The sequence below is a fragment of the Moschus berezovskii genome, chromosome 15, assembly GCF_049115385.1.
Source record: "Moschus berezovskii isolate FMDL1 chromosome 15, NW_MosBer_1.0, whole genome shotgun sequence".
NCBI classification, from domain to species: Eukaryota; Metazoa; Chordata; class Mammalia; order Artiodactyla; family Moschidae; genus Moschus; species Moschus berezovskii.
Window position 1 is genome coordinate 19,622,052 of NC_142474.1, and position 26,350 is coordinate 19,648,401.

A 26,350-nucleotide genomic window follows, 5' to 3' on the forward strand; every position below is an offset into this window, starting at 1 on the left:
TTCCTTCCCCGCCTGCGCGCCCGCCCCAGCTATCATGGCGGCTCCCTTGGCTCTGGTGCTGGTGGTTGCCGTGACCGTGCGGGCGGCCTTGTTCCGCTCCAGTCTGGCCGAGTTCATCTCGGAGCGGGTGGAGGTGGTGTCCCCACTGAGCTCTTGGAAGAGAGGTGAGGCCACCGGCTTGAGTAGGCGATCAGGTCCCGCCTGTGGGTTCCTGGCCTCTGTGAATGGAAGGCGGGGGCATTGGCCGCAAGCTCGATTCTGAGGGAACTGACCCACTCAAGCGTACTTAGAGAAGGCGGGAGAGCGGGGCGGCAGGGAGGAGGGAGCGTGGGGCAATGGTGAGGTTGGGGCCCTACAGGCCGGTCACTTGCGGGGTGGGGATCTGAGGGGGGTGTGTCTCACACAGGTTTTGAGTTGAGAGGCGTGGTCTGAGGAAGGGTCAGGAAGAGGGAAGTGCCTGCTGGCTGGAGTGGGATTTGGCGGGAGATTCGCACATGATGTTCCCTGGGGTGTGGGATGGTGTGTGAGGAGAGCTCCATCGCGGGGACCAATCCTGCCTAAGCGAGGAAAGGGTGTGAGTGGAGTGTGCTTAGAAGCCTATTCTCCGTTTGGGACTTGCAGTGCGGTTTTTCCTATTGTGTCTTCCTAGGTCTTGCAGTTCTTCATCAACCATTGTTTTATACTAAAGGGACAGAATTTGGGCCAAAAGACCCACAGGCTAATGGGAGAAATAAATAATTATAATCATTTGTGGAACATGTACTTCCTGTGTACATCCAGTTCCTTCCTTGGAGTTCTGATCTTGAAGAAAGCGTCCCCTCCTTTTCCAGTTTCTTAAGGCTATGGAATTTGAGCTAACTCTTGAAGGATGCAGTTTGGAAAGGGAGATTAGAGAAAGGGAAGTTCCAGGTAGAAGATAAACAGGATCAAGAAATGTTGAAGGAAGTGAACATATCTGGAGTAGGTGAGTAATGGGATGGGGGTGAGGTTAGGGCCAGAGTTTGAAGATTTTCTAAAAAACTTTCTTCCTAAAGTCTAATAAGCTTAGAGCTCAAGAAATTTTTTACAAACTGTCTACATCCATGTAGCCAGCACCCAGATCAACAAACAGAACAGCACCACAGAAGTCCCCTTTCACATTCTCAAACTTTAAATGCTAGAGTTTTAATATTATCCCATAGCTTCCCTGTTGATTCAGATAGTAAGGAATCCACCTGCAATGCAGAAGACTCAGATTCGATTCCTGGGTCAGGAAGATCCCCTGGATAAGGGAATGGCAACATACTCCGTTATTCTTGCCTGGAAAATCCCATGGACTGAGGAGCCTGGCAAGCTACAGTCTATGGGGTCACAACAGTCAGACCTGACTTAGTGACTGAATCACCACTACCACCCTTTACCCAGCTTCTTCTCCTGCTAATATCCTAATAATCATTGTACAATGACATAAACCAGAAAATTAACATTGATACAATACCGTTAACTAACCTACAGGATTTTTACCAGTTGTTCCACAAATGTCCTTTCTCTGGTCCAAGATCCCATCATGATCCCATATTGCGTTTAATTGTTGTCTATCCTTAGTCTCTTCCTATCTGGGATGCTTCGTCCTTCATGTTGTTGTTCAGTCACTCAGTTTTGTCTGACCCTGCGACCCCATGGACTGTAACAGGCCAGGCTTCCCTGTCCTTCACCTCACCTGGAGCTTGCTCAAACTCATGTCCATTGAGTCAGTGATGCCATCCAATCATTTTGTCCTCTGTCGTCCCCTTCTCCTCCTCCCTTCAATCTTTCCCAGGATCAGAGTCTTTTCCAATGAGTCGGCCAGTTATTTTGTCTCTCAGTTTAGGTTTTCTTGATGTTTCCTCATGATGAGATTGAAGTTTTGGTGTTTTTTGGTAAGAACCACATTTTTGGCATGAACGCCACAGAAGTTTTTTTATCTCCATCATGATGAATCATGTCAGGAGGAACTTGATAATGTTAACTGGTCAGCATATTACTGGTAATATTAAGGTAGGTCACTTGAGAAAGATGTGAATGCCACGTTTACCCACGTAAGTTTTTATTTTTCTCCTTGCAAATACTATTTCCAGTCATATTTTTACCCACTAATTTTTAGTATCCATTATTGATACTTGCCTTTCATGATTATTACTGTGGAATCTGCCAAATGATGATTATCTATTTTTATCTTTCCTCTACATTTGACACTTAAGATTTCTCTATGAGGAAGAGTTTTCTTTTCTCTTTTACCTGTTTATTTATTCAATTATTAATAGCAAAGTATGATTTCTAACTATAAAATGCTTTCCTCTATCTACCCATATATGTATATATATATACACTTCTTAATTCATTTACATAAATATCCATTAATGAAACATTAATGAATATCAGTTTTTAATATTTTAGTACTCTGAGCATAATAAGGAACATATTTCTTTGGGCACTTGTCCAGTTATTTTCCCCGATAAACTACCCTAAGAACAATCGTTTCTGGATCAAGAGGCGCACACTTAAAAATACATGTTGCTTGTAGAAAAGTTAATAACAAATGTCACTCAAAACAGTCAGCATATGAGAGAGACTGCCCATTTTCCTATTCTGTGGACAACATTTCTCACAGCTTCTAATTTGTTATTTTGCTGTTTTTTGCAATGAAGCAGAATATGTAGAAGTGAAACACTTGTTATTATTTATTTATTTGGCAGGGGCTTGCAGAATCTTAGTTTTCTGCCCAGGGATTGAACCTGGGCCTCTGGCAGGAAAGTGCCAAGTCCATACCACCGGACCACCAGGGAATTTGCAAACAAAACCCTTTTTAGCATGGGTGGAAGTTAGAAGATTGAAGGAATGTTAAGGTTTAATATAAAAGTTTTTCATAATGAGTGTTGCCCCACAATGAAAAGAGTTGCTCTGTACGGAAGAAGGTTCACCATCATCTGAAATCAAGACTTAAAATCACTTGCTGGGAATGAGGTTAAAAGGGAGTTAGACAAATTGGGAAGCCCTTCTTGTTCTTGAGAGTATCTAGCACTTTGGTTTATGGCCAGTCTGCATATGTCTCTAAAGTAAGAGTGAACTTGGATGTCTTACTTTTCAGTGGTTGAAGGCCTCTCACTGTTGGACCTGGGAGTGTCTCCTTATTCTGGAGCAGTATTTCATGAAGTAAGTGTTTTTGCTTTCTTTTCTGGGTACTAAGAGTAGTTTATAGTCACAGATGCCAAACCTAACCTCTGTTTTGTACAAACATTTAAAAAGATCTATTTTTGAAAATCATATTTAGAAACAGCCCTTTTTTAGATGTCTTCTGCTTAAGAAGAGGGTTTCACAATTGCAGTGGAAATGATCCAGATTTAGATTGTAATTTGGGGAAGCAGATGAGACTTCTGTGGAAGTTATCATTTTTGTTGGCAGATAAGTTGTAAACAGTTCGTAGTTCACAAATAGGTTATATGCTAATTGGCATGTAATTTGGTCTTTGGAACGTGCTTTCCCGTGAAAACTGTGTCAGCAGTGTTGGTTTCTTAGAAAGCCCACCAAAGCCATTTAACCCATAAAGTTACTTCTTAAGAATAGTAAAATCACTCTTAGGTCACCATCATCTCTTATTTGGGTTACTACAACAGCTTCCTGACAAAGTCCTTCTGCATTCAATCTTGCTCCTTCTTGTTTTATTCTGTAGTCAGAGCCATCTTCCTGAAATGTGAATCTGATTTTGTCACTGTCCTGCTTGGCACTGATTTTCAGGATAAAATCCAAGCATCTTAGGATGCATACAAAGCCCTGTGAGCCCTACCTACTCCCTCAGCCACATGTCTTTCCACTTCTTCCTCCCCAATTTTTTTTTTTTAATGTTATGTTTGGCTCTGCTGGGTCTTCGTTGTTGCGTGGGCTTTCTCTCTTGGCGAGCAGGGGCTACACTTTGTTGTAGTACTTGGGCTTCTCATTGTGATGGCTTCTTTTGCTGTGGAGCATGGGCTGTAGGCCCAAGGGCTCCCATAGTTATAGCATGTGGGCTCAGTCGTTGCGGCTTCTGGGCTCTAGAGCACAGGCCCAGTAGTTGTGGCACACAGGCTTAGTTGCCCTGCAGCATGTGGATCTTCCAGGACCAGGGATTGAACCCACGTCCCCTGCATTGGCAGGCAAATTCCTTACCACTGAGCCACCAGGAAAGCCCCCGCCCTTTTTTATTGGCTTTATCATTTAGGCGTCTTCTAACTTGGCAATTTAGTCCTTAATTTTTACAACTGTCTCCCTCATACCTACTTTGAGAAGTTTTTTGGTTCTCTTATCTAGTCTTTTTAAAGCATTCAACTTGGTTCTTATGGAGATAACAACTTTTTTGTATTCATACTTCATTATCTTTGTATTACTATCTAATTGAACCTGCTAGCAGAAACAGGTTAGGAAAAATTTGAGACTCTTTGAAAGTGAAAGTGAAGTCGCTCAGTCGTCTCCGACTCTTTGCGACCCTGTGGACTGTAGCCTACCAGACTCCTCCATCCATGGGATTTTCCAGGCAAGAATACTGGAGTGGGTTGCCATTTCCTTCTCCAGGGGATCTTCCTGACCCAGGGATCGAATCCCGGTCTCCCACATTGTAGGCAGATGCTTTTTACCATCTGAGCCACCAGGGAAGTCTCTATGAGACTCTTTATGAGCACACAATTCAGAAATAGGGAACAGAAGTGTATGGGCATATACAAGCATAGCCTAGTAGCTAGGAGAGCTCAGTGTGCTCTGTGCCTTGGGCAGCATGTTTTCTAGACAGAATAGGAGCCCCTGACAGAGTTCTGACATGGTTTTATTATATTCCAATACCATATTCTCTCTTACCTATGTCTTTGCTCATGCTGTTGTCTTTTTATAGAGGGCCATTATTTTTGTGGTTGACCCTGCTGTTCAGATACTAGCTTAGGTTTTGCCTCCTCCAGGAAGCCATCCCTCCTCACCTTAGATGTTTCTTCTCTATCTTTCAAAGCATCTTGTGCTTATCCTTTTCATGACTCATATTATACTCTTGAAACTGCCTCTGTATTGTTTTACCCACTATGATATGTGCTGCTTAGAACGTGTTCTGGCACCTTTTGATCACTTATCCCTAGTGCCTCGCTCTGTATCTTGCATATGTATTCCAACCCCTTCTTCCCTTCTCTCTTTCCTTTAACAACGAGTTACTAAGTACAAATGCCAGCTACCCTGCTAGATGCTAGGGATATAAAATAAGACACAGTCCTTGGCATTATTATACTCATATTTCTGAGAGAAACAGACAATAAGTTAGTAAAAAGAGCAAAGAATATTGCCAAGGATAAAGAAAATAATTTCATCATGATGAAGGGGTCAGTTTATCAAGAAGACATAACAGTCCTGATGCTTATGCACCTAATAGAGTTTCAAAGTACATGAAGATGGATAGAACTGCAAGGAGAAATAGACAGGTCTCCAATTATAGTCTGAGATTTCAGTATCGCTCTGTAAATGATTGCTAGAACAAGCAGACAAAGTCAACAAGGATATAGAAAACTTGAACAATACACCAACCATTTTGACCTCATTGACATTTACAGAACATTCCATCCAGTAATAGCAAAACACATAATCCTTTCAAGTGTGTATTTGCAAGATAGATCATATTCTGAGTAATAAAACAGGTTCAATAAATTTAAAAGGATTGATGTAATACAAAGTATATTCTCTGACTACAATGGAATCAAGTGAAAAATTAATGCCAGAAAGATACCTGGAAAATCCCCAAGTATTTGCAAGCTAAGTAACGTATTCCTCAATAAACCATGATCAAAGAAGAAATCAGAAGGGAAATTAGTATTTTGAATGAATGAAAATGAAAACGTAGCCTATCAAAATATGTGGGAAATTTATGATGTAAAATGCCTATACTGAAAAAGATGAAAGTCTCAAATCATTGACCTCAGTTTCTACCTTGCTGCTACTGCTGCTGCTGCTAAGTCGCTTCAGTCATGTCTGACTCTGTGCAACCCCATAGACGGCAGCCCAGCAGGCTCCCCTATCCCTGGGATTCTCCAGGCAAGAACACTGGAGTGGGTTGCCATTTCCTTCTCCAAGAAACTGGAAAAAGAAGTTAACTCAAAAGTAAGCAGAATAAAAGGAATAATAATGATCTGAGTGGAAACAAACAAAACAGAACAGAAAGTATGGAAAGACACAGAAATATAGTTGGTTCTTTGGGTGAACAGTAAAATAGGTGAACATTTGGGAATGGTAGATATGTTTACCATCTTGATTGTGGTAATGCTTTCATGGGTGTATACATAGGTCAGAACGTGTCAAGTTGTATATCTTTTTTATACCAACTATACCTCCATAAAGCTAAATTTTTTAAAATGTGATTTCACTTAAATGGTAAGTTCTGTTCAGTTCAGTTGCTCAGTCGTGTCCGACTCTTTGTGACCCCATGAACCGCAACACGCCAGGCCTCCCTGTCTATCACCAACTCCCAGAGTCCACCCAGACCCATGTCTATTGAGTTGATGATGCCATTCAACCATCTCATTCTCTGTCGTCCCCTTCTCCTCCCGCCTTCAGTCTTTCCCAGCATCAGGGTTTTTTCAAATGAGTCAACTCTTCGCATCAGGTGGCCAAAGTATTGGAGTTTCAGCTTCAAAATCAGTCTTTATAATGAACACCCAGGACTTATCTCCTTTAGAATGGACTGGTTGGATCTCCTTGCAGTCCAAGGGACTCTCAAGAGTCTTCTCCAACACTGTAGGAGTTCAGAAGCATCAATTCTTCGGCGCTCAGCTTTCTTTATAGTCCAACTCTCACATCCATACATGACCACTGTAAAAACCATAGCCTTGACTAGATGGACCTTTGTTGACAAAGTAATGTCTCTGTTTTTTAATATGCTGTCTAGGTTGGTCATGACTTTCCTTCCAAGGAGTAAGTGTTTTTTAATGTCATGGCTGTAGTCACCATCTGCAGTGATTTTGGAGCCCAGAAAAATAAAGTCAGCCATTGTTTCCACTGTTTCCCCATCTATTTGCCATGAAGTGATGGGACCAGATGTCATGATCTTAGTTTTCTGAATGTTGAGCTTTAAGCCAACTTTTTCACTCTCCTCTTTCACTTTCACCAAGAGGCTCTTTAGTTCTTCACTTCCTGCCATAAGGGTGGTGTCATCTCCATATTTGAGGTTATTGATATTTCTCCCAGCAATCTTGATTCCAGCTTGTGCTTCCTCCAGCCCAGCATTTCTCATGATGTACTCTGCATATAAGTTAAATAAGCAGGGTGACAATATACAGCCTTGATATACTCCTTTTCCTATTTGGAACCAGTCTGTTGTTCCAGTTCTAACTGTTGCTTCCTGATCTGTATATAGGTTTCTCAAGAGGCAGGTCAGGTGGTCTGGTATTCCCATCTCTTGAAGAATGTTCCACAGTTTATTGTGATCCACACAGTCAAAGGCTTTGGCGTAGTCAATAAAGCAGAAATAGATGTTTTTCTGGAACTCTCTTGCTTTTTCGATGATCCAGTGGATGTTGGCAATTTGATCTCTGGTTCCTCTGCCTTTTCTAAAACCAGCTTGAACATCTGGAAGTTCACGGTTCACGTATTGCTGAAGCCTGGCTTGGAGAGTTTTGAGCATTACTTTACTAGCGTGTGACATGAGTGCAATTGTGCAGTAGTTTGATGTTAAGTTTGATGCAATAGTTAAATGGTAAGAAAAATATCGAAAAATAAAGCTGAGTAAAAGGATAAAGAGTGATAGTCATATATATGACTATTTTCGTGTGTTCAGGGAAGGCACTTGAGGAAGTGAATAAGAGATCTCAATGAATCAAGTGAGCCATATGATGGCCCTGATTTGGGAATGAGTTTGGCATTTGTGAGTTGCAGAAAGATGGTCGGTGTTCCTAAGGCAGATGAGCAAAGGAGAATAATAGAGATAAGTTATAAGAAATTAGGGGCCTGATGATATAGGACTTTTTGTAGACATGGTTAGGAGTTTGGATTTTCTTTTCTATCTCTATATCTCCCTATCTATCTCAGTATCTTTTCTTTTCCACTTTTATTTGAAATGTAATTGACATACAACACTATGTAAGTTTTATACAGCATAATGATTTAACTTTTATATATCATGAAATGATGACCACAGTAGATACAACATTAATGAAATAGAAATGTTTTTTTCCCTTGTGATGCAAACTCTTAGGATTTACTCTCTTAACAACTTTCATTTATAACTACAGAAGTGCTACCTATATTTACCATTTATTGTACATTACATCCTTAGATAGAACATATCTATCTTATAACTGAAAATTTGTACCTTTTGACTATCTTTGTCCAGTTTTCCCTCCTACTCTGATCTCTTTTTTGTTTCTTTTTGAAGTATATTTTACCTGCAACACTGTGTTAGTTCCCAGTATATAACATAGTGACTCCATATTTGTATACATTTTTAAGTGCTCACCATAAGTCTAGTTGTCATTTGTCAACATACAAGGATATTCAGTTTAGTTCAGTCACTTAGTCGTGTCCGACTCTTTGCGACCCCATGGACTGCAGCACGCCAGGCTTCCCTGTCCATCACCAACTCCTGGAGCTTGCTCAAGCTTATGTCCCATTGAGTTGGTGATGCCATCCAACCATTTCATCCTCTGTCGTCCCCTTCTCCTCCTGCCTTCGATCTTTCCCAGCATCAGGGTCTTTTCCAATGAGTCAGTTCTTTGCATCAGGTGGTCAAAGTATTGGAGCTTCAGTTTCAGAATCAGTCCTTCCAATGAATATTCAGGACTAATTTCCTTTAGGGTTGACTGGTTTGATCTCCAGGGTACTCTCAGGAGTCTTTTCTGACACCACATTACATGATTACTAATCATGTTCCCCACGCTGTACATTTCAGACCCGTGACTCATTTTTCAACTGAAAGTTTGTGCTTCTTAATCTTCCTCACCTATTTCTCTCCTCCTTTACCCCTTATCTTTATCTATCTTTTAATATAATGGTTTTATTTAATTTTTTGTTTGTTTGTTTGTTTTTAATGTCCAGAGTTTATAAGACAAGGGCCTGAGCTTCCTCCTGTACAAGACAAATTGGGATACTTCTTGTCTAATTTGGTTTCTGGAAAGACTTCATTCAAGTTCTTAATGGTTACTGATCAAATGGAACCGTGTTCTTCATCTTCTCCAGCTGTCTCCTGTTCCTTAATCCTGGCCTTTGAGAGAGACAGAACTCAGCACAGTATTTGCATCTTTTTCTTTAGCCTCCAACTGGATAGTATATTTATGCTGTGACATGGGAACCTGCTAGGAATTAAACTTCTTTCCAAAGTCATTCATCTACCAGTCCAGCCTTCACATTGGCCTTGTACAGAGCAAGTGGATTTTCAGTATCTAACCTGGAGGTGAGGGTCTCAATCCAGGATTTCAGGGAGGTATCAGTGGCCTTGTGATCTTGGGGTATGATCTCCCCGAGAGCTACCCAGTTGACCGCTTCCATTGTAGACTTTCTCTGGGGAAAGCCATGTCATGACCAACCTTAAGGAAGCCTTTGTGTTGAGGAACTGAATCTTGTTATCAACACCCAAATGAGTAAGCTTGGGAGCAGATACTTAAGCTCTTTTAGATACTGTAGCCCTAGCTGACAGCTTGGCTGCAATCTCATGAGAGACTCTGTGGCAGAACCACCCAGTTAAGCCATTCCTGGATTCCTGACTCTCAGGCACTGTGTGAGATAATAAATGTGTACTGTTTTAAGCTATTAAGTTTTTGGATAATTTGTTATACAGAAATAGATAACTGAGATAGCTAGAGAGTGAATTTACATAAAGAAGAATTTGAGGACCTGGAGCTATCCAGTACATCAAGGTTGGAAAGGGAAAGAGGTATTAGTAAATAGAGCTGAAAGGGTGGAAAATCAAGAGAATGTAGTTCATGGAAGCTAAATGCTTTAAGGAAGGAGTAAAGACTATGTCAGAACTTACTAGGTGGCTCAATGGTATAGAATCTGCCTGCCAAGCAGGAGACGTGGGTTTGATCCCTTGGTTGTGAATGATCCCCTAGAGAAGGAAATGGTAAATCACTCAAGTATTCTTTCCTGCAAAATCCCATGGACAGAGGGTCTTACTGGGCTACAGTCCATGGAGTCGCAAAGAGTTGGACATGACTTAGCTACTAAACAACAACAAAAACAATGTCAAATGCTATTTCAAGGTTGAGAAAATTTAGACTAAAAATTGATTAATTTGCCAAAATTGAGATCTTTGGCAGCAGTAATTTCAGTGGAGTATAGGGGCAAGCAACTTACTGACATACATTGAGGGAAAGATATGGAAAGACAGAGTAGAGACAACCTTTTTGAGGAGTTTCGCTCTAAAGGAGGGCAGAGAAATGGTATGGTAGCTGGATAGAGATGTCTAGTGAAGATTTTTAAAATATGAAGATCTGCATATTGAATGCTGATGGGAAGAATTCTGTGGATACGAAGTTGAGAATGTAAGAAAGATCAAATGAGCAATGTCTTTGAGGAGGTCAGAAGGAATGGGATCCCGTTGACAGGTGGAGAATTTGGTTTTAGATAGGAAAAATGGAACTTCATCCATTGTTAATACAAGAAAAGTAGAGAGTGTAAGTATACATAGAGGAAATTGATCAACTGGGTAGTGGGAAAATAAGGTGGTTCTCATGTAATTGCTTCTCTTTTCTCAGTGAAATAAGAAATGTTGGCTATAAGTGAGAACTGGGGAGGGGAGTTGGAATATACAGGTAAACTAACTACCATGTACTTGTTAGTTCATTAAGGAAACAAGCCCCCATGCTGATAGACTTTTTGAGAACAGTTTTTTCTGTTCTATTTAGTGCCATTCTAAACTATCTGAAGTATCAAAACATTTCAAAAGTAGGCTATTGGTAATATAAATATCAAGTTGCTACCTCTTACAGACAAAGATAAATGCAAAAAAGAATCCATTAGTAGATAGTTGTAAAAGTTTAATTCTTTTAGAACTTTGAAAGGCAAAGCTGAGGCCCCTATTTTCAAAAGGAGGTAAAAAGTTGATCTCAGGTAGCTAACATGTTGAGGTTTACTGTGTGTTAGGCACTATACTGAGTACTTTGTGAATATTACCAGTTAATTCTCTCAAGAACCAAGTGAAATAGGTCACTATGTATGTTTTATGGCTGAGGAAACTAGAAACTAATGCTCAGAGGGCAAAACAACCTACCCAGAGTGGAACCTGGTAGAACATTTTAAGACAAAAAACATTGTTAGGGGCAAAGAGAATTATTTTTAATAATAGATCAACACCCAGATGATACAGTAATTCTATACTTAAATTCATGTAACTACATAGCTTCAAAATCTATAAAAGTGACGTGACTAAAAGAAGAAATAGACAAACCCACAGTCATAGAGGGAGATTTTAACATATATGTCTCAGTCACTGATATAACAGACAGACCAGAAAATCCATAAGGACATAGCAGATTTGAACAAATGCTTAACAAACAACCTAGATGTCATCCATAAAATATCGCACCAAAAAATGTTAATATGTACATTCTTTTCAATTGTGTGTGGAACACTTACCAAAATTGACCATATGATGGACCATAAAGCAAGTCACAACACATTTTAAATGATTGAAATCATTGAAAATATACAATATTTTCTATGACTATAATAGTAAATACATTACAAAAATATAAAAAGAAAACTTTAGAATAATTGGAAATTAAACACTATATACTTTAGTCTCAAAGATTATTTTCTTATAATCTCAGTGGAAATTTGAGTATTTTAAACCGAAGGTGATAAAACAACATATCAAAATTTGTATGATACAGCCAAAACCATACTCAGAGGAAAATTTATTGCTTTAAATGAATATGCATTGACCCTTGAACAACATAGGTTTGAACTGCAGAGGTTCAGTTCAGTTCAGTCGCTCAGTCGTGTCCGACTCTTTGCCACCCCGTAAATCACAGCACACTAGGCCTCCCTGTCCATCACCAACTCCCAGAGTTCACTCAAACTCATGTCCATCAAGTCAGTGATGCCATCCAGCCATCTCATTCTCTGTCGTCCCCTTCTCCTCCCGCCCCCAATCCTTCCCAGCATCAAAGTCTTTTCCAGTGAGTCAACTCTTCGCATGAGGTGGCCAAAGTATTAGAGTTTCAGCTTTAGCATCAGTCCTTCCAATGGACACCCAGGACTGATCTCCTTTAGGATGGAATGGTTGGATCTCCTTGCAGTCCAAGGGACTCAAGAGTCTTCTCCAACACCATAGTTCAAAAGCATCAATTCTTCGGCGCTCAGTTTTCTTTACAGTTCAATTCTCACATCCATACATGACCACTGGAAAAACCATAGCCTTGACTAGATAGATCTTTGTTGACAAAGTAAGGTCTCTGTTTTTTAATATGCTATCTAGGTTGGTCCTGACTTTCCTTCCAAGGAGTAAGCATCTTTTAATGTCATGGCTGCGGTCACCATCTGCAGTGATGGTGAAAAATAAAGAAAAATAAAATCAGACACTGTTTCCACATCTATTACCCATGAAGTGATGGGACCAGATGTCATGATCTTAGTTTTCTGAATGTTGAGCTTTAAGCCAACTTTTTCACTCTCCTCTTTCACTTTCATCAAGAGGCTTTTTAGTTCCTTTTCACTTTCTGCCATAAGGGTGGTGTCATCTGCATATCTGAGGTTATTGATATTTCTCCCAGCAATCTTGATTCCAGCTTGTGCTTCCTCCAGCCCAGCGTTTCTCATGATGTACTCTGCATAGAAGTTAAATAAGCAGGGTGACAATATACAACCTTGACATACTCCTGTTCCTATTTGGAACCAGTCTATTGTTCCATGTCCATTTCTAACTGTTGCCTCCTGACCTGCATACAGGTTTCTCAAGAGGCAGGTCAGGTGGTACTAAGGAAGCCTATTTAAAATGTACTAGATTTTGTTTATTCTGTTTAGTCAATTCAGCAGATAGTCAGTACCAGTGGCACAAAATGATTCAAGTGATACTAAATAATTCTCCCTTATATGTATGTTGGCAAACTAGCGTAGAACATTATTCAAAGAAGAGATTTTTCTTGACAGAATAGCCTCTTTCCTGTCCCCTACTCTGGAAACTGACAATAGTAAGATTTAATTTTTTTTTTTTTTTCCTGCAGACTCCATTAATAATATACCTTTTCCATTTTCTGATTGACTATGCTGAATTGGTATTTATGGTAAGTAACCTTCTACATAAAATCAATATGTATGTGTTTTTAAAATCTTTTATCCTCTTATTTTTAAGAAAGAAAAAAAAAAAACTTTCTGTTTTAGGAGCTCCGGAATTTCTCAGAACATAAAAGCAAAAAGCTATTTTAAATGTGAATTCACGAGACTGTGATAGTATAATGGATGTATGAGGAGTCGTCTCTGACATCTGATCAGTTCAAATTCATTCTACTTTAAAAATTTCATTTCTGGACTTTGTAGTCTTGAATTTCTAGCTTCAAGATTCTATGATTATCTTTAATCGTGGTGCCAGTGGAGAGGGCATCCTGAATTTCCTAAGCATTCTGCCAAGGGATTTTGTGAAGAGGACATAGGCCAGATGAGATTTTCAGGGCAAGAACCTTAAAATTAAGACAATGGGGCTGTGTTTTGAGTGCAGTGGTTTGAAACACTTGCCTGATCTAGAGTAGAAAATCTGGGTCAAGTAAGAGGTCCACTGAGGTCTTCCTTTATAATTATAATGGCTGTGGCTTATTGAGGACATAGTGTGTACTAAGCACTTGACCTGGGTCAGCCCTGCAAAGCAATGGGTATTATTCTCCTTTTATAGAAAACTGAAATACCTTGCAATTACAGAACAGATAGGGGATGCCAAACTTGATGTAAGCCTGGGTCCTAATCCTCAGTTTTCTGGTCAGATCTCCCTGAAAAGACCTTATCTTTGTGGTCAAAGTGAGGGTTGACTTTCTGCCTGATTATAAGAACTCCATACTAGATAGTCTACCACCATCCAAAAACTCCAGACTGGTGGCATTCCATTACTCCTACACTTAGTAGGTTCATTTCCTATTATTTCTCTTTCTTTTGACAGATCACTGATGCACTCACTGCCATTGCCCTGTATTTTGCAATCCAGGACTTCAATAAAGTTGTGGTGAGTAGTCAGTGGGTGGGACAAAGGTCATGTACTGAAAGATCAACTGCCTTAAAATCCTAAGAAGTGGGAGTGAAGCTTCTGGCTTGTTCAACCATCCCTGGAATGGCGAAACCCAAACCAACAAGAAAGCTTTACTAATTGCTTACAGAAAGGTCAGCTTAATCTTTGTGGCTTAGTAGTCACTTACCTATCCAAGTTCAGACTTTCTGGAGCAAATGGAGTTGAATTGCTGTTACATTCATTAAGACCCTTAAAAATCCTCCATTGCTTTCATCAGTTTTTCTTTCTAAAGGGAAATGAGGATAGCTTTTAACTCACTGTCTTATGCCTGTCCAAGGTAAAACTGGATTCTCAGTATAGTTTCTGTTACCCTGCAGAGAACAATCTTAATTGGAAAATTTGACATGTATTAAACGCCTGTTAAAAGCCATATGTAATAGCCCAGAGGAATTGTGTATTGGGTTCATTCTCACTTTCCTAGGTTCTGAGAGAGTTAACAGATTAACCATGTGTACTATTCATGTAGTTATTTTAAAAATTGGCTGCAGTCCTCATTGATTGGTTGGGAACCACTGAGAGGATTTAGACTGTAGTGAGTGAAGGCTGCGTCCCATTGGTATTGTCTGTTTACGGTTCATTTTCACTTCTGTTATCAAGCAATAGAATCAGAATTAGATGTTTGTATTTCTGTGCACTGGTCACCAATAACATAAACTTGTTGAATTCTGGAATTTAAGACCTTAAAGAAAATTTTAAAATATCTAAACTGAGGGTTCTTACTTGGAGTCCATTTTCAGGTTTAATGGGTCTGATATCCTTAAAATGTGAAAAATTGTGTGTGTGTGTGTGCTCTACCTTTTTTCCCAAGAAGAAAGTCCATATTTGTTACCAGCGCTCAAGGAGTCCTTGATTTCACCCCTTAAAGAATTAAGAAATGCATTCTAGAAACTAAATATTACTGAGACCAGGGACTATACATCTTAAACTAATGGAGCATTTGTGACAACATGGATGAACCTTGAGGACATTTTGCTAAGTAAAATAAATCAGAGAAAGACAAATACTGTGCTATCTCACTTATATGTGGAATCTAAAGTCAAATTCATAGGATAGAGTATATTGGTGGTTGCCAGGGCCCCGGGGTGGGGGAAATGGAGAGATATTGGTCAAAGGGTACAAATTTTCAGACACAAGATAATTATGTTCCAGATAGCTACTATGCAGCATAGTAACTCTAGTTAACAATATCATATTGTTACTTGAAAGTTGCTAAGAGAATAGACCTTAAATGTACTCTTATTCCCCCCACCCACACACATAATTATGCAAGGTGATGGACGTGTTCACTAACCTTCTTGTAATAATCATTTTGCAATATGTATGTACAGCCTTAAGCTTATACCATCATGTATACCTTAAGTTTATATAATGTTATGTGTCAGTTATATTTCAAGAAAGCTGGAAGAGAACAGAAAAAGTTTGGGGGCTAATGTAGAGTGCTTTAAGGCTTCCCAGGTGACTCAGTGGTAAAGAATTCACCTGCCAATGCAGGAGACTCTGGTTCTCTCATTCCCAAAGACTTGGGAAGATCCTTTGGAGGAGGAAATAGCAACCCACGCCTGGAAAATTCCATGGACAGAGGAGCCTGGAGGACTACACTCCATGAGGTCTCAAAGAGTTGGACACAACAGCACACACACACACACAGAGTACTTTAACAGGATTCCCTGGAAGGCCAGTGGTGAAATAACTGGGCATGAGATTTCTAAGCAGAGGAATTAAGAGATAAAATCGCAGTAGTTATTTTCTTCTCCCAAGATAGATTGTGCATGTAAACTCCAATCTTTGTTCTTTGAAGTTACATGCTAAAATATTTAAGGGTGAAGGGCCATGATATCTGTGACTTAATTTAAAATGGTTTTGGAAAAAAATGCATCTGGTGTGTGTTTTTGTCTGTGTGTGTAAAGATAAAATGTATAAGTGTTAACAGTTAGTGGATCTAGGTGTTTTATTGAATTGTTCTTTCAACTTTTCTATAGTTTGAAAGTTTTTAATATAAAACACTGGAGGAAAAAATAGAAAATAGATCCATGTCTATACTTACCAGCGTGTGTGTTTGTATGTATATGGGATATATGTGAATATCTAAGGGAGGGTTGGTAGCGTTCATCTAAGAACACAATCAACCATCTCTGTGTTTTTAGATGAAACAGATGTTCATCTGTGTTCTTTAATAAATAATAAACACATTTCAGTGTTTTAATGAAACCTGGTTAGAGATGCTAACATCATATGTATTCCTTTTTTTTCCTGATCAATTGTCATATACTCCAATTAAAACAATTTTTAATGGGAGGAGAAGCTTATAGGGAAATAATGAAACTAGATTTCAATGAGTTTCCTAACCAAGTCAGGCTTTAGTGTCAGTAAAAGAGATACTTTTAATTTAGAGGGCCAATAATTTTAATTCAGTCTTGCTGAAATTTGAGACTTTTTATCCCTGGTAATGAAGCTGTAGTAATAGTAATAGTGTTAGTTGCTCAGTTGGGTCCAACTCTGCCACCCCGTGGACTGTAACCCACCAGGCTCCTCTAGAGTAGTAGCCATTCCCTTCTCCAGGGGATCTTCCTGACCCAGGACTCGAACCCAGATCTCCTGCATTGCAGGCAGATTCTTTAACGTCTGAGCCACCAGGGAAGCCCATCTGCACCCAAATGCTTCCTGGAAAATTAGGATGCAGAGAGGGAAGACTGCCTCCCCACTCCCATCTCCAGCTTCAACATGTGGAATATGGGTGCTGATTGATTGTTACCAGTTGGTTCACATGACATTTTACGTCTGCCTTGCTTGACAAAAGCAGAATTGGTCTAGTCTGTCCTCTGCTGAGATTGTGCTCATTTGGAACTCAGAATTCATGTTAGAAAGCTGCAGGTGGTTTGATAGGGAGTGATAAAAACCTCCATCCTCTGATATGCTTAGAAGGTTGTGAATTTGGAGAGTTGGTTCCTGAATTTGAAAGGTGTTGAGGCTAACAGTTGAAGATGTAGTGGGGGTGAACGATTCATTCTGTACCCTCCACCCTAGGTTTTGGGGATGCAAAAGTGTGTAGACACAGCTTCAGTGATTAGAAAAAGCTCTTTATTTGGAGTAGGGGAATTATGTCCTAAAGAAAACCAATTTTCCAAGGGACAAAGAAATGGCTGCATGGAGTAGTGGGTAAAAGGGAAGGAAAACTCCGCCCTGGAGATTTTTTAATTCAGAAAAATATAATTTTTAATTATATTAAAATTCAGCAGAATATTTAATTCTGCTGAAGTATATAGAAAAGCTGATTCATGATTACAAAGGTAGCACATCCAGGTAATTAATTTTTAGGTCACTTTTAATCTCTCCTGTGATAGATGTATATCTCATTGTTGTGGCTGTTGAATATATCTAGAAATATATTGATACTTATCTTTGGATTTTAAATTGTACTCCTTAACCCCATTTATTTTTATACTTCTAATATTTTCTTGGTGTGTGTTTAGTTTTCCTCATATTCTTAGCCACTCTTCTGTCTCTAACTGGGATGCATGGGCATGTTTTAGAGGAATTTTGTTTGTGCGTCAGGACTCTGAGTCAATATTGAACCTCTGAGGCCAGGCATAATGGCAGCTGTGCTGGTGAGATTAGGGGAGACGAAAAGAGAGCCAGCAGAGTGTCCGGGGACTGGTGACCTGACTACCCTTCTCAAGTGGAGACTCTCCTTGTGTAAAATCTTTCTGTTTTAAAGTATTTTGGAAGGTTGGGGTTACACGGAAGTATTCTTTCCTTTTTGGCACTTGTCACCTTTGCCCGGGGCCTCCACATCCTTGTTTAACTGCCTCCTCTGTTTAACTGTCCTTCTGGCTGGCTTCCAGCCTGGGGAGTGGGCCTGCATTCCCACCTGTTTCTCCGGCTGCTCCTGGGTGAACTCCCTGTTTCCGTTTAATAGCCTGTCTTTGTGGCTCTCTTGCCCTCCAGGTGGCCTTCTTTTTACAGTTGAACTCCAGAACCCCAGCTAGTGGGGCCTCCATCCTTCCACCCCTGCTGCAGCTGTCTTCATGAAATGCTTTGTTTGCTGAGCCAGCCCCCTTCTCTGTCTGATAAAAGCACCTTAGTTTATATTTTGCCTTTTTAATTAAATAACCCCAGCTGTGAATGGCAGCATAAATCCTACTGATGATAATTCCTACCACTTAACTTGGACTCCCAGAGATGATCAAAGGGAGGCTTTTGAAGTTTGTTCAGGTTTTCTGATTAAGCCTCAGCCTAAACCTGTTCAGGAAATCTGGGGTTACCTGTGTTCCTGTGATGATCCTGAGATTTTCTTTTGAACTGAAAGATGGCTCTTTAAATTTCTTTTTATTTTAAAATTTAAATATCCACTATATGAAAAAACATGTAAAAAATAGTACATACTCTGAACCTATTTCAGCTTAAAATGTAAAATGTTTCACTTGTAGTTGACTCGCTGATACTTTCATCTCCTTGCTCCCCTTCTCACCAGTTACCACTGTTCTGATTTTGGTGTTTATCATTTCCACACATGGCCCTAACTTTTTCTGCATTTGTAAATATCCCTAAATAGTATATAGTATTATTTTGCATGCTTTTAACTTTGTGTAAGTAGTATAATGCAATATATATTCTGTTGTCATCTATGTTTTCATCCTTAAATCTTTAGTCACACACTACTTTGGCTTCTCTGAATTGCTGTGTGCATTGATTTTATACTAAGATTATTAAATCAGCAGGGGTAACCATTTGGGGTTTGGAGGCTTTTTTCTTTTTCTTTTTAATATTTATTTACTTATTTGCCTGCACCAGGTCTTAGTTGCAGCGTGTGGGATCTAGTTCCCTGCCCAGGGATCGAACTCAGGCCCTCTGCATTTGGAGCTCGGAATCTTAGCCACTGGACCACCAGGGAAATCCCTCAGAGGCTTTTTCTATCTGTAGTTTGACCCATATTTGCTTATAGGGTTGCCTAACTTTTTTTCATTCTAGAACACACCCATGAACTTGGTGGGACACATACAAGGGAAGGCGAGAGCTTTCCACCTCCATCTCACTGCCTCTTAACTATCCAGCTGCCCAGCCACAGCCAGCCCTTCTCCTTCTCTTCATCATGGTCATTTCCCACTTCCTCTGTGGAGGTCAGAAACTTCATGGGACTTTGCTGGTGGTCCAGTGGCTAAGACTCTGAGCTCACAATGCAGGGGGCACGAGTTCAGTCCCTGATTGGGAAACTAGTTCCCACATACCACAACTAAGAGTTCTCATGGTGCGATGAAAATCAAAGAGCGCGTATGCCAGCCAAAGATACATACATACATACATGTATATATATAACATATATGTATATATATACATATATATGTATATGTAACAACTTCAAATAGGAGAGCACATGAGAAAACCCAGGACACTATGACACTCAGGGAGGTCATTCCACTTCTCATGAAAATACTTCACTTTGATGAAACTTTGAAATCCTTGGGCAACTGATGATACCTTTTAAAAATGACTAAAAATTGACTTGCCATTCAATCATTCAGTCAGCCATTCAATAGTTATTGTTTGCTCACTGTGCCAGGTATTGGCAAATAAACATGGTCCCTGCCTTCATGGAACTTACAGTCTGCTGAAGGAGAAAGATGTTAGTCAGTCACATAAATAAATAAAAAAGTTCTAACCGTAAACACTGTTATGAGATTTTTACAGTTAGGGTGGTGGAGAGTGTGCCTTCCTGAGGAAGTGATGATTTAACTGGGAGCTCAAAGACTGTGTGGGAGTTAAGTGGGAAGAGAGAAGAAGAGGTTGTTTCAGGTTAAATACAGAGGCAGAAGGGTGGCATGTTCATGGTGCTTGAACCCAGAAAGTAAGAGGTGTGGGGAGTGGGTGTGAGCTGAGCCTGGAGAAGTAGGGCCAGGCCACGTGGGCCATGGAAGGACTTTTGTCTTCAATCTAAAATCAGTGGGAAGCTACTACTTGTTTCATGTTTTTGGAATTTTTTTCAGTTTAAAAAGCAGAAACTCCTCCTAGAACTAGACCAGTATGCCCCCGATGTGGCTGAACTCATCCGAACCCCTATGGAAATGCGTTACATCCCTCTGAAAGTGGCCATGTTGTAAGTATCCTCTGACCAAACAGGGCTCAGTGCCAACAAACGCAAGGAAAATCTGATGAGACTTTCTCATGTTGTTTGTTGTATTTTTGGAGATTTGGAGTCTTAGTCATCAAGTGTTTGCTATAGTTCTGTTGCACAGCTGGGGTTCTGGCCAGGAAAAGAGACAGAGCCATTCTGTCTCTGTTGGGACAAAGCCTCACACAGGCACACGCACAATCAACCCTTCACAGATGCTTTTTCACTCGATGCTGATCTGGGTTCCAGCCTCCATGTAACCAGTATTTCTAAAAACAATAACAACAAAAAATTTTTCAGTTGTAATATATGTAATACAGAAAATTCTGGTCTTTATGCAGCTGTTACTCCAAGCAACTCCTATGTCTCATGTAGAATTTACTCCCCCATTTGTAGTTCAGAAAACTGAACTGAAGTGCCAAACAGACCCATCCCAGCTGGGTGTCGAGCATGGAAGACTAGAACTTACTGAACTGAGGTTCTATGAAAGAATTCTCTGGGGGTACCAGTGCTGCCTGTAACTTTTAATTCTTTCAGGTTATTCCTGTTTATGTTGCTGAGATAGGCAAATGGGAATAATTATTCAGTCAACTGATAGTAAATGTTAATAATATACTTGTTCCTAAGGATACACAGTAAACAAGGCAGACCAATTTCCTCATGGAAAGACATGACCTTAGAACGTCAGATTTAGAAGGGGGTCTTATGAGGACAGTTTATTCAACCCTCTGCCTTGTGTGTGACTCTCCTATTCAGTATTCCAGATGGGTGGCTGTGTAGCTGCCTCTTGAACATCACCTGCTATTTAGAAATGGCATTTTCCCCCCACCACCAAGCACATTTGAGGTGTCAGTTCATATATATGTATTTCAGAAATACTGGTGGGAACTACCTAATAGAAACAGAGGTTTAGCAACATTATGAATGCCTTATGGACTCAGGGGGTAGTTTTATAATAGCAGCAGTCATTTCTTTAAAGGTTGTGTAACAAGTCTATCTATAATTGCTAGGAAAAAAATTAAGAATTTCTGGGCTATTGGCTTTAGAACTGATAATCTTACAGCTCTGAGAGGTATTGGATTTAAGGTCTTTATTTGTGAATAATAATTATAATCTCTTCCTGAGACACTGCCATGTTTCTTCCTATCTGATAATCAGAATTATGTAACTGTTCTCCCTTTTCACTGTGTCTGCCAGGAAACTCTTTAGAGCCAGATTTAAAGCTGATTATTACAATGTTGTAGAAGACCTGTTTGTTCTTCTTTCCTTGATCTTTTTCCTTTTATTTATGTTTTCCCTGGTCTTAATTCTTTATTTTTATTTTAATTTTGCTCTCACTTTTTATCATCTCTTCTCATTTGAGCTACTTCAGATCTTTTGTGGAAGCAGGATAAAAGTAAATAAAAATACAGTTATGACTGTGTTAAGATTTCCCTGTTCATTGTTACAAATTCATTTTTTTTCAGTTCATTCCTTCCCACCTCAGGAAAAGACTGTTTCAGTATAATTCCTTGCCAGTGGAAGTTCAAGCTGTCCTGTGAAGTTCAGTGGCCACTAGCTTGTGTGTGACTCTCCTATTCTCCTATTGTTGAATTCAGCAGACACTTTTCTGTCCTTTGGGTCTGGCTTGGTGGATGTAGCTTGACTTCCAAGAGGACTTAACTTAAGCCACTCTCACCTCTTGAAGGGGGGTAACCTGTGTTAGAGTTTAGGAACCTGATTGAGGAAAAAGTAGTTTCCTCTTTTTCAGAGACAACTGTAGCCATTCCTAAAATATTTGGCTCTGTGGGAATTAGTAGAATTTTTATAATTTTTAAAGCCTGAAGTAATAGAAAATGTAGGCAAAAGAGCCAGAAAAATGTGATTTTGAATGTATTTGTTAGGTTGTAAAACCTTAAGCTTGTTACTTAACCACTGAGTTTTGGTTTTCTCATCTGCAAAATGGGAATAATGTTATTGCTCGTTTCTAGAATCTCTGTGATGATGAAATATGACGATTTTCCCATATAACACATGGCAAAGAATAAGCAGTAAATGTTCAGTGCCTTTTATTCACTGGCCACAACCCCACTCCATCCTCTTTTACTTAGGAGAACTCATTTCTAAGATGTTGCCTTCCCTTAAGTATGTTTTTAGTAAACCTCAAGAACTTTCTGTCTGTGGTGGCCAGGATTCCCTGGTCCTTTGACCAGGATTACTAATGTCAGATATGTGTGTTTTTCTCCAGCTATCTTTTAAATCCCTACACGATCTTGTCTTGTGTTGCCAAGTCTACCTGCGCCATCAACAACACCCTCATTGCTTTCTTCATTTTGGCTACAATGAAAGGTAAGGCCCCAAAGGAAAGAACAAACCTCAGTTCCTGATTTGTGCAGGGTTTTTTGTAACACGTATGCAGTGGATTAAAAACAAAAAACAGCATTCAAAAAGATTTTTTTAAAACTACACAAGTAGTGTAATATTATAATAGAAATTTCAGATAAGCCAAGAGAAAAAATTAAAATATCCTGATTCTACCACTCAGAGAGTCACTGTTAACATAGTTTTGAATAGAAACAAAAAAATTCTAAAAGGCTTACAATGAGAACAGTGGCACTGTGCCTCCTTCTTCCTATCCCTGGTTCAAGTTCTTTGAAGGAGCTAATTTTTTTTGCTAGTATCTATTTCCGTGTTTGTAAATAAGACCTAGTGTTGCTGTTTGATGACTTATGAATTTTAGACATTATCTGTTGTTGATTCTCATTATGGGAGATAACAATTTAGCTCTTTTATGGTGCTCCCTGCAGTGGAAAAGTGGAATCTTAACCACTGGACCACCAGGAAGTCCCTCACAGCTTTGATTAAATCAGTAGTTAGTACCTATATTTTATGACAGTGTAGGTATTATTCACTACTGGGAAAAGTAGTAACTATGGTTATTTTTTCTGTCTTGTACAACCCTTTTATTTTTATTTAATTGTGGAGTTTTTGTTGTGCTTAATCCTTTTGTACCAATCACTGTTTTTTCCCCCAGTTGCTCTGCTAGATCTTTCAAGTGCCTAATAATACAGACATGCCTCAGAGATATTGTGGGTTTGGTTCCAGATCACAGCAGTAAAGCAAATATTGCAATCAAGTGAGTCAGGAATTTTTTGGTTTCCTAGTACATATGAAAGTTATGTCTACCTTATACTGTTTTCTGTTAAGTATGCAATAACATTATATCTAAAACAATGTACAAAGCTTAATTTAAACATAGTTTATTGATTAAAAAAAAAAAATTAGCCCCACACAAGAAAGTCAGCTTGTCCTTTGAAGCCAGGCATTGACTTCTCCTCTCTAGCTGTGAAAATCTAGATGGCATCTTCTTCTGAAAGAAGACTGCTTCCTCCACATTGAGAATCTGTTGTTTGTTTTTTTAAAAAAATTTCTTCTATTTATTTATTTAGTTGTAGCATGAAGGATCATCCATCTTCACTGCAGCATGTGAACTCTTCAATTGTGGCATGTGAGGTCTTACAGCATGTGGGATCTTAGTTCCTGACCAGGGATCGAACCCAGGCCCCCTGCTTTGTTCTAATTTGTATGTTTTATTTTCTGTTGATTTTTCCCATCATTTTTACTTCTTCTTTTTCTGGAATACTTCCTTGTTTTTATCTTTTCACTCTTATATGGAATTTTTAATTTTTATTTTATACTTTTAAGTTCTTTATTGGTCTCCAGTTGTTTCTCTGAGGCATCATTCTTATTTTGTCACACAGTGTCCTCTCTAAGCTGAGTTTTCTTGGTTTTGTTTTTGTTTTTAGTTTCCGTTTGTTCTAAGCATGATCCCTTTGTCTTCCTGGATTCCCCCGCTTTCCCCCTGCCCATGGCTGCCTATTTTTTTTCCTGTTTATCTTGAGCTCTATCTTTCATGTGGGGAAATTTTCTCTTATTTATGATCCTTAGCTGTCTGCTTATTATTTAAGGATATTATACTAACTTACTGGTTTGAGACTGTGTACATGGGCAAGACTTGTTGATGGATCATTCTCACTGTAGCAAGATCAGACAGCTGGCTCACTTTTTTTGATGGGGAGATCCTTAAATGTCATCATTTATAGGTTTTCTTTTCCTCTGCATGTATTTAGTTTTTCCACAGAGGAATCTTCCAGTTCCCTGCGTAAGGGTAACAGGGTTGGAGTTGCAGTGAGGTAGGGGGTTCGTGTGATCAACTGCTGGAGTTGTGAGCGCAGTAGCAGGGGAGGTGGCTGGTTTAAATACATAATTTTTTTTAAATTGAAGGATAGTTGCTTTACAGTGTTGTTTCTACTCTACAGTAACATGAATCAGCTATGTGTGTGCTCAGTCACTCAGTCATGTCCAACTCTTTGCGACCCCATGGACTGTAGCCAGCCAGGCTCCTCTGTCCGTGGGATACTCTAGGCAAGAATACTAGAGAGGGTTGCCATTTCCTACGCCAGGGATGAATCAGCTATAAGTATGCATATATCCCCTCCCTCTGGAGCCTCCCTCCTACCCACCCCTCTAGGTCATCACAGAGCACTGAGCCGAGCTCCCTGGGTCATACAGAAGCTTCCCACCAGCTCTCTGTTTTACACATGGTAGTCAGTGCTGCTCTCTCAGTTTGTCCCACCCTCTCCTTCCCCTGCTGTGTGCACAAGTCTGTTCTCCATGTTATTCCTGCCTTGTAAAATAGGTGCATCGGTACCATTTTTCTAAATTCCATATGTATGTGTTAATAGACAGTATTTGTTTTTCTCTTTCTGACTTATATTTTTATGTAATCTCATTACTACTCTTCAGTCCACACTTCTCTTTAGCCTATTACTGTGCTTCATATCCCTCGACCTGTGCCTGTTTAGTTAATTTTCTCCAGAACTATAGTCTCTTGGGATGGAGTAGAATGAAGGATGAGGGTGTGTGGAGGTAGTCAGCTGACTGACTGCACACAGTTGAGATGAGACCTGGGTTTCTGGCTGGTCTGTACAAAACCTTTCAGTTTGATTTTCATCTCTGTAACATACCCCACCTGCCATAGTATCTGATACCTTCAAGGTGCTGGATTTCTCAGAATGGAGTGAGTTGGCCTGATTTTTATTGGTATTCATCTCTGCAGGCCATTAAGTTGTAATCTCGTCCATATTGCTCATTTATCCCTCTTCCTCCTCCTTTTTAAAAAAATAGTTTTTGTTAATGCATCTTAATATTGTTTTATTTGTTAAAATATTGGTTTGACTGCATCAGGTTTTAGTTGCGGCATGTGGGATATTTTTTGCTTCATGTGGGATCTTTTGTTGCCACACCCAGGTTCTCTAGCTGTGGTGCTAGGGCTCAGGAGCACACAGGCTCAGTAGTTGTGGCCCATAGGCTTAATTGCTCTGCCGCATGTGGGATCTTAGTTCCTTGACCAGAATGGAACCCAAATCTCCTGTATTGCAAGGCAGATTCCTAACCACTGGACCACCAGGGAAGTCCCCTCTTCTTCCTGCTTTTAGCCTCTCCACTATTGTATTAAAATTTATTTTACTATAACCTCTTCTCCTGTTTTTTGTGATTTAAGACAATTTTTAGTGCTTTATTGTCATTTAAGTGAGGTTTTTGGAGGGAAAAATGATATACATGTGATTTGTTGTTGTGCAGTCCCTAAGTCGTGTCCGACTCTTTGTGACCCCATGGACTGCAGCATGCCAGACTTCCCTGTCCTTCACTGTCTCGTAGAGTTTGCTGAAACTCATGTCCATTGAGTCAGTGATTCCATCCAGCCATCTCATCGTCTGTTGATTAGCATTCAGTTCAGTTCAGTTCAGTCGCTCAGTCGTGTCCGACTCTTTGCAACCCCATGAATCACAGCATGCCAGGCCTCCCTGTCCATCACCAACTCCTGGAGTTCACTCAAACTCATGTCCATTGAGCTGGTGATGCCATCCAGCCATCTCATTCTCCCGCCCCCAATGCCTCCCAGCGTCAGAGTCTTTTCCAGTGAGTCAACTGATCGCATGAGGTGGCCAAAGTATTGGAGTTTCAGTTTTAGCATCAGT

The 26,350-nt window shown here is 39.8% G+C and overlaps 1 protein-coding gene across 1 annotated transcript in view; it reads left to right on the forward strand.

Annotated features, from left to right (window-relative positions):
- The window catches only part of PIGU (phosphatidylinositol glycan anchor biosynthesis class U), a 100,471-nt gene continuing 74,121 nt past the window's right edge, over window positions 1–26,350 (forward strand). Inside the window, exons 1-6 of the mRNA XM_055435928.2 lie at window positions 1–164; window positions 3,107–3,171; window positions 13,176–13,235; window positions 14,099–14,161; window positions 20,206–20,315; window positions 22,558–22,658. Of these exons, the coding sequence (XP_055291903.1) occupies window positions 35–164; window positions 3,107–3,171; window positions 13,176–13,235; window positions 14,099–14,161; window positions 20,206–20,315; window positions 22,558–22,658 (529 nt within the window). The 5' untranslated portion in view covers window positions 1–34. The remainder of the gene's footprint in view (window positions 165–3,106; window positions 3,172–13,175; window positions 13,236–14,098; window positions 14,162–20,205; window positions 20,316–22,557; window positions 22,659–26,350) is intronic.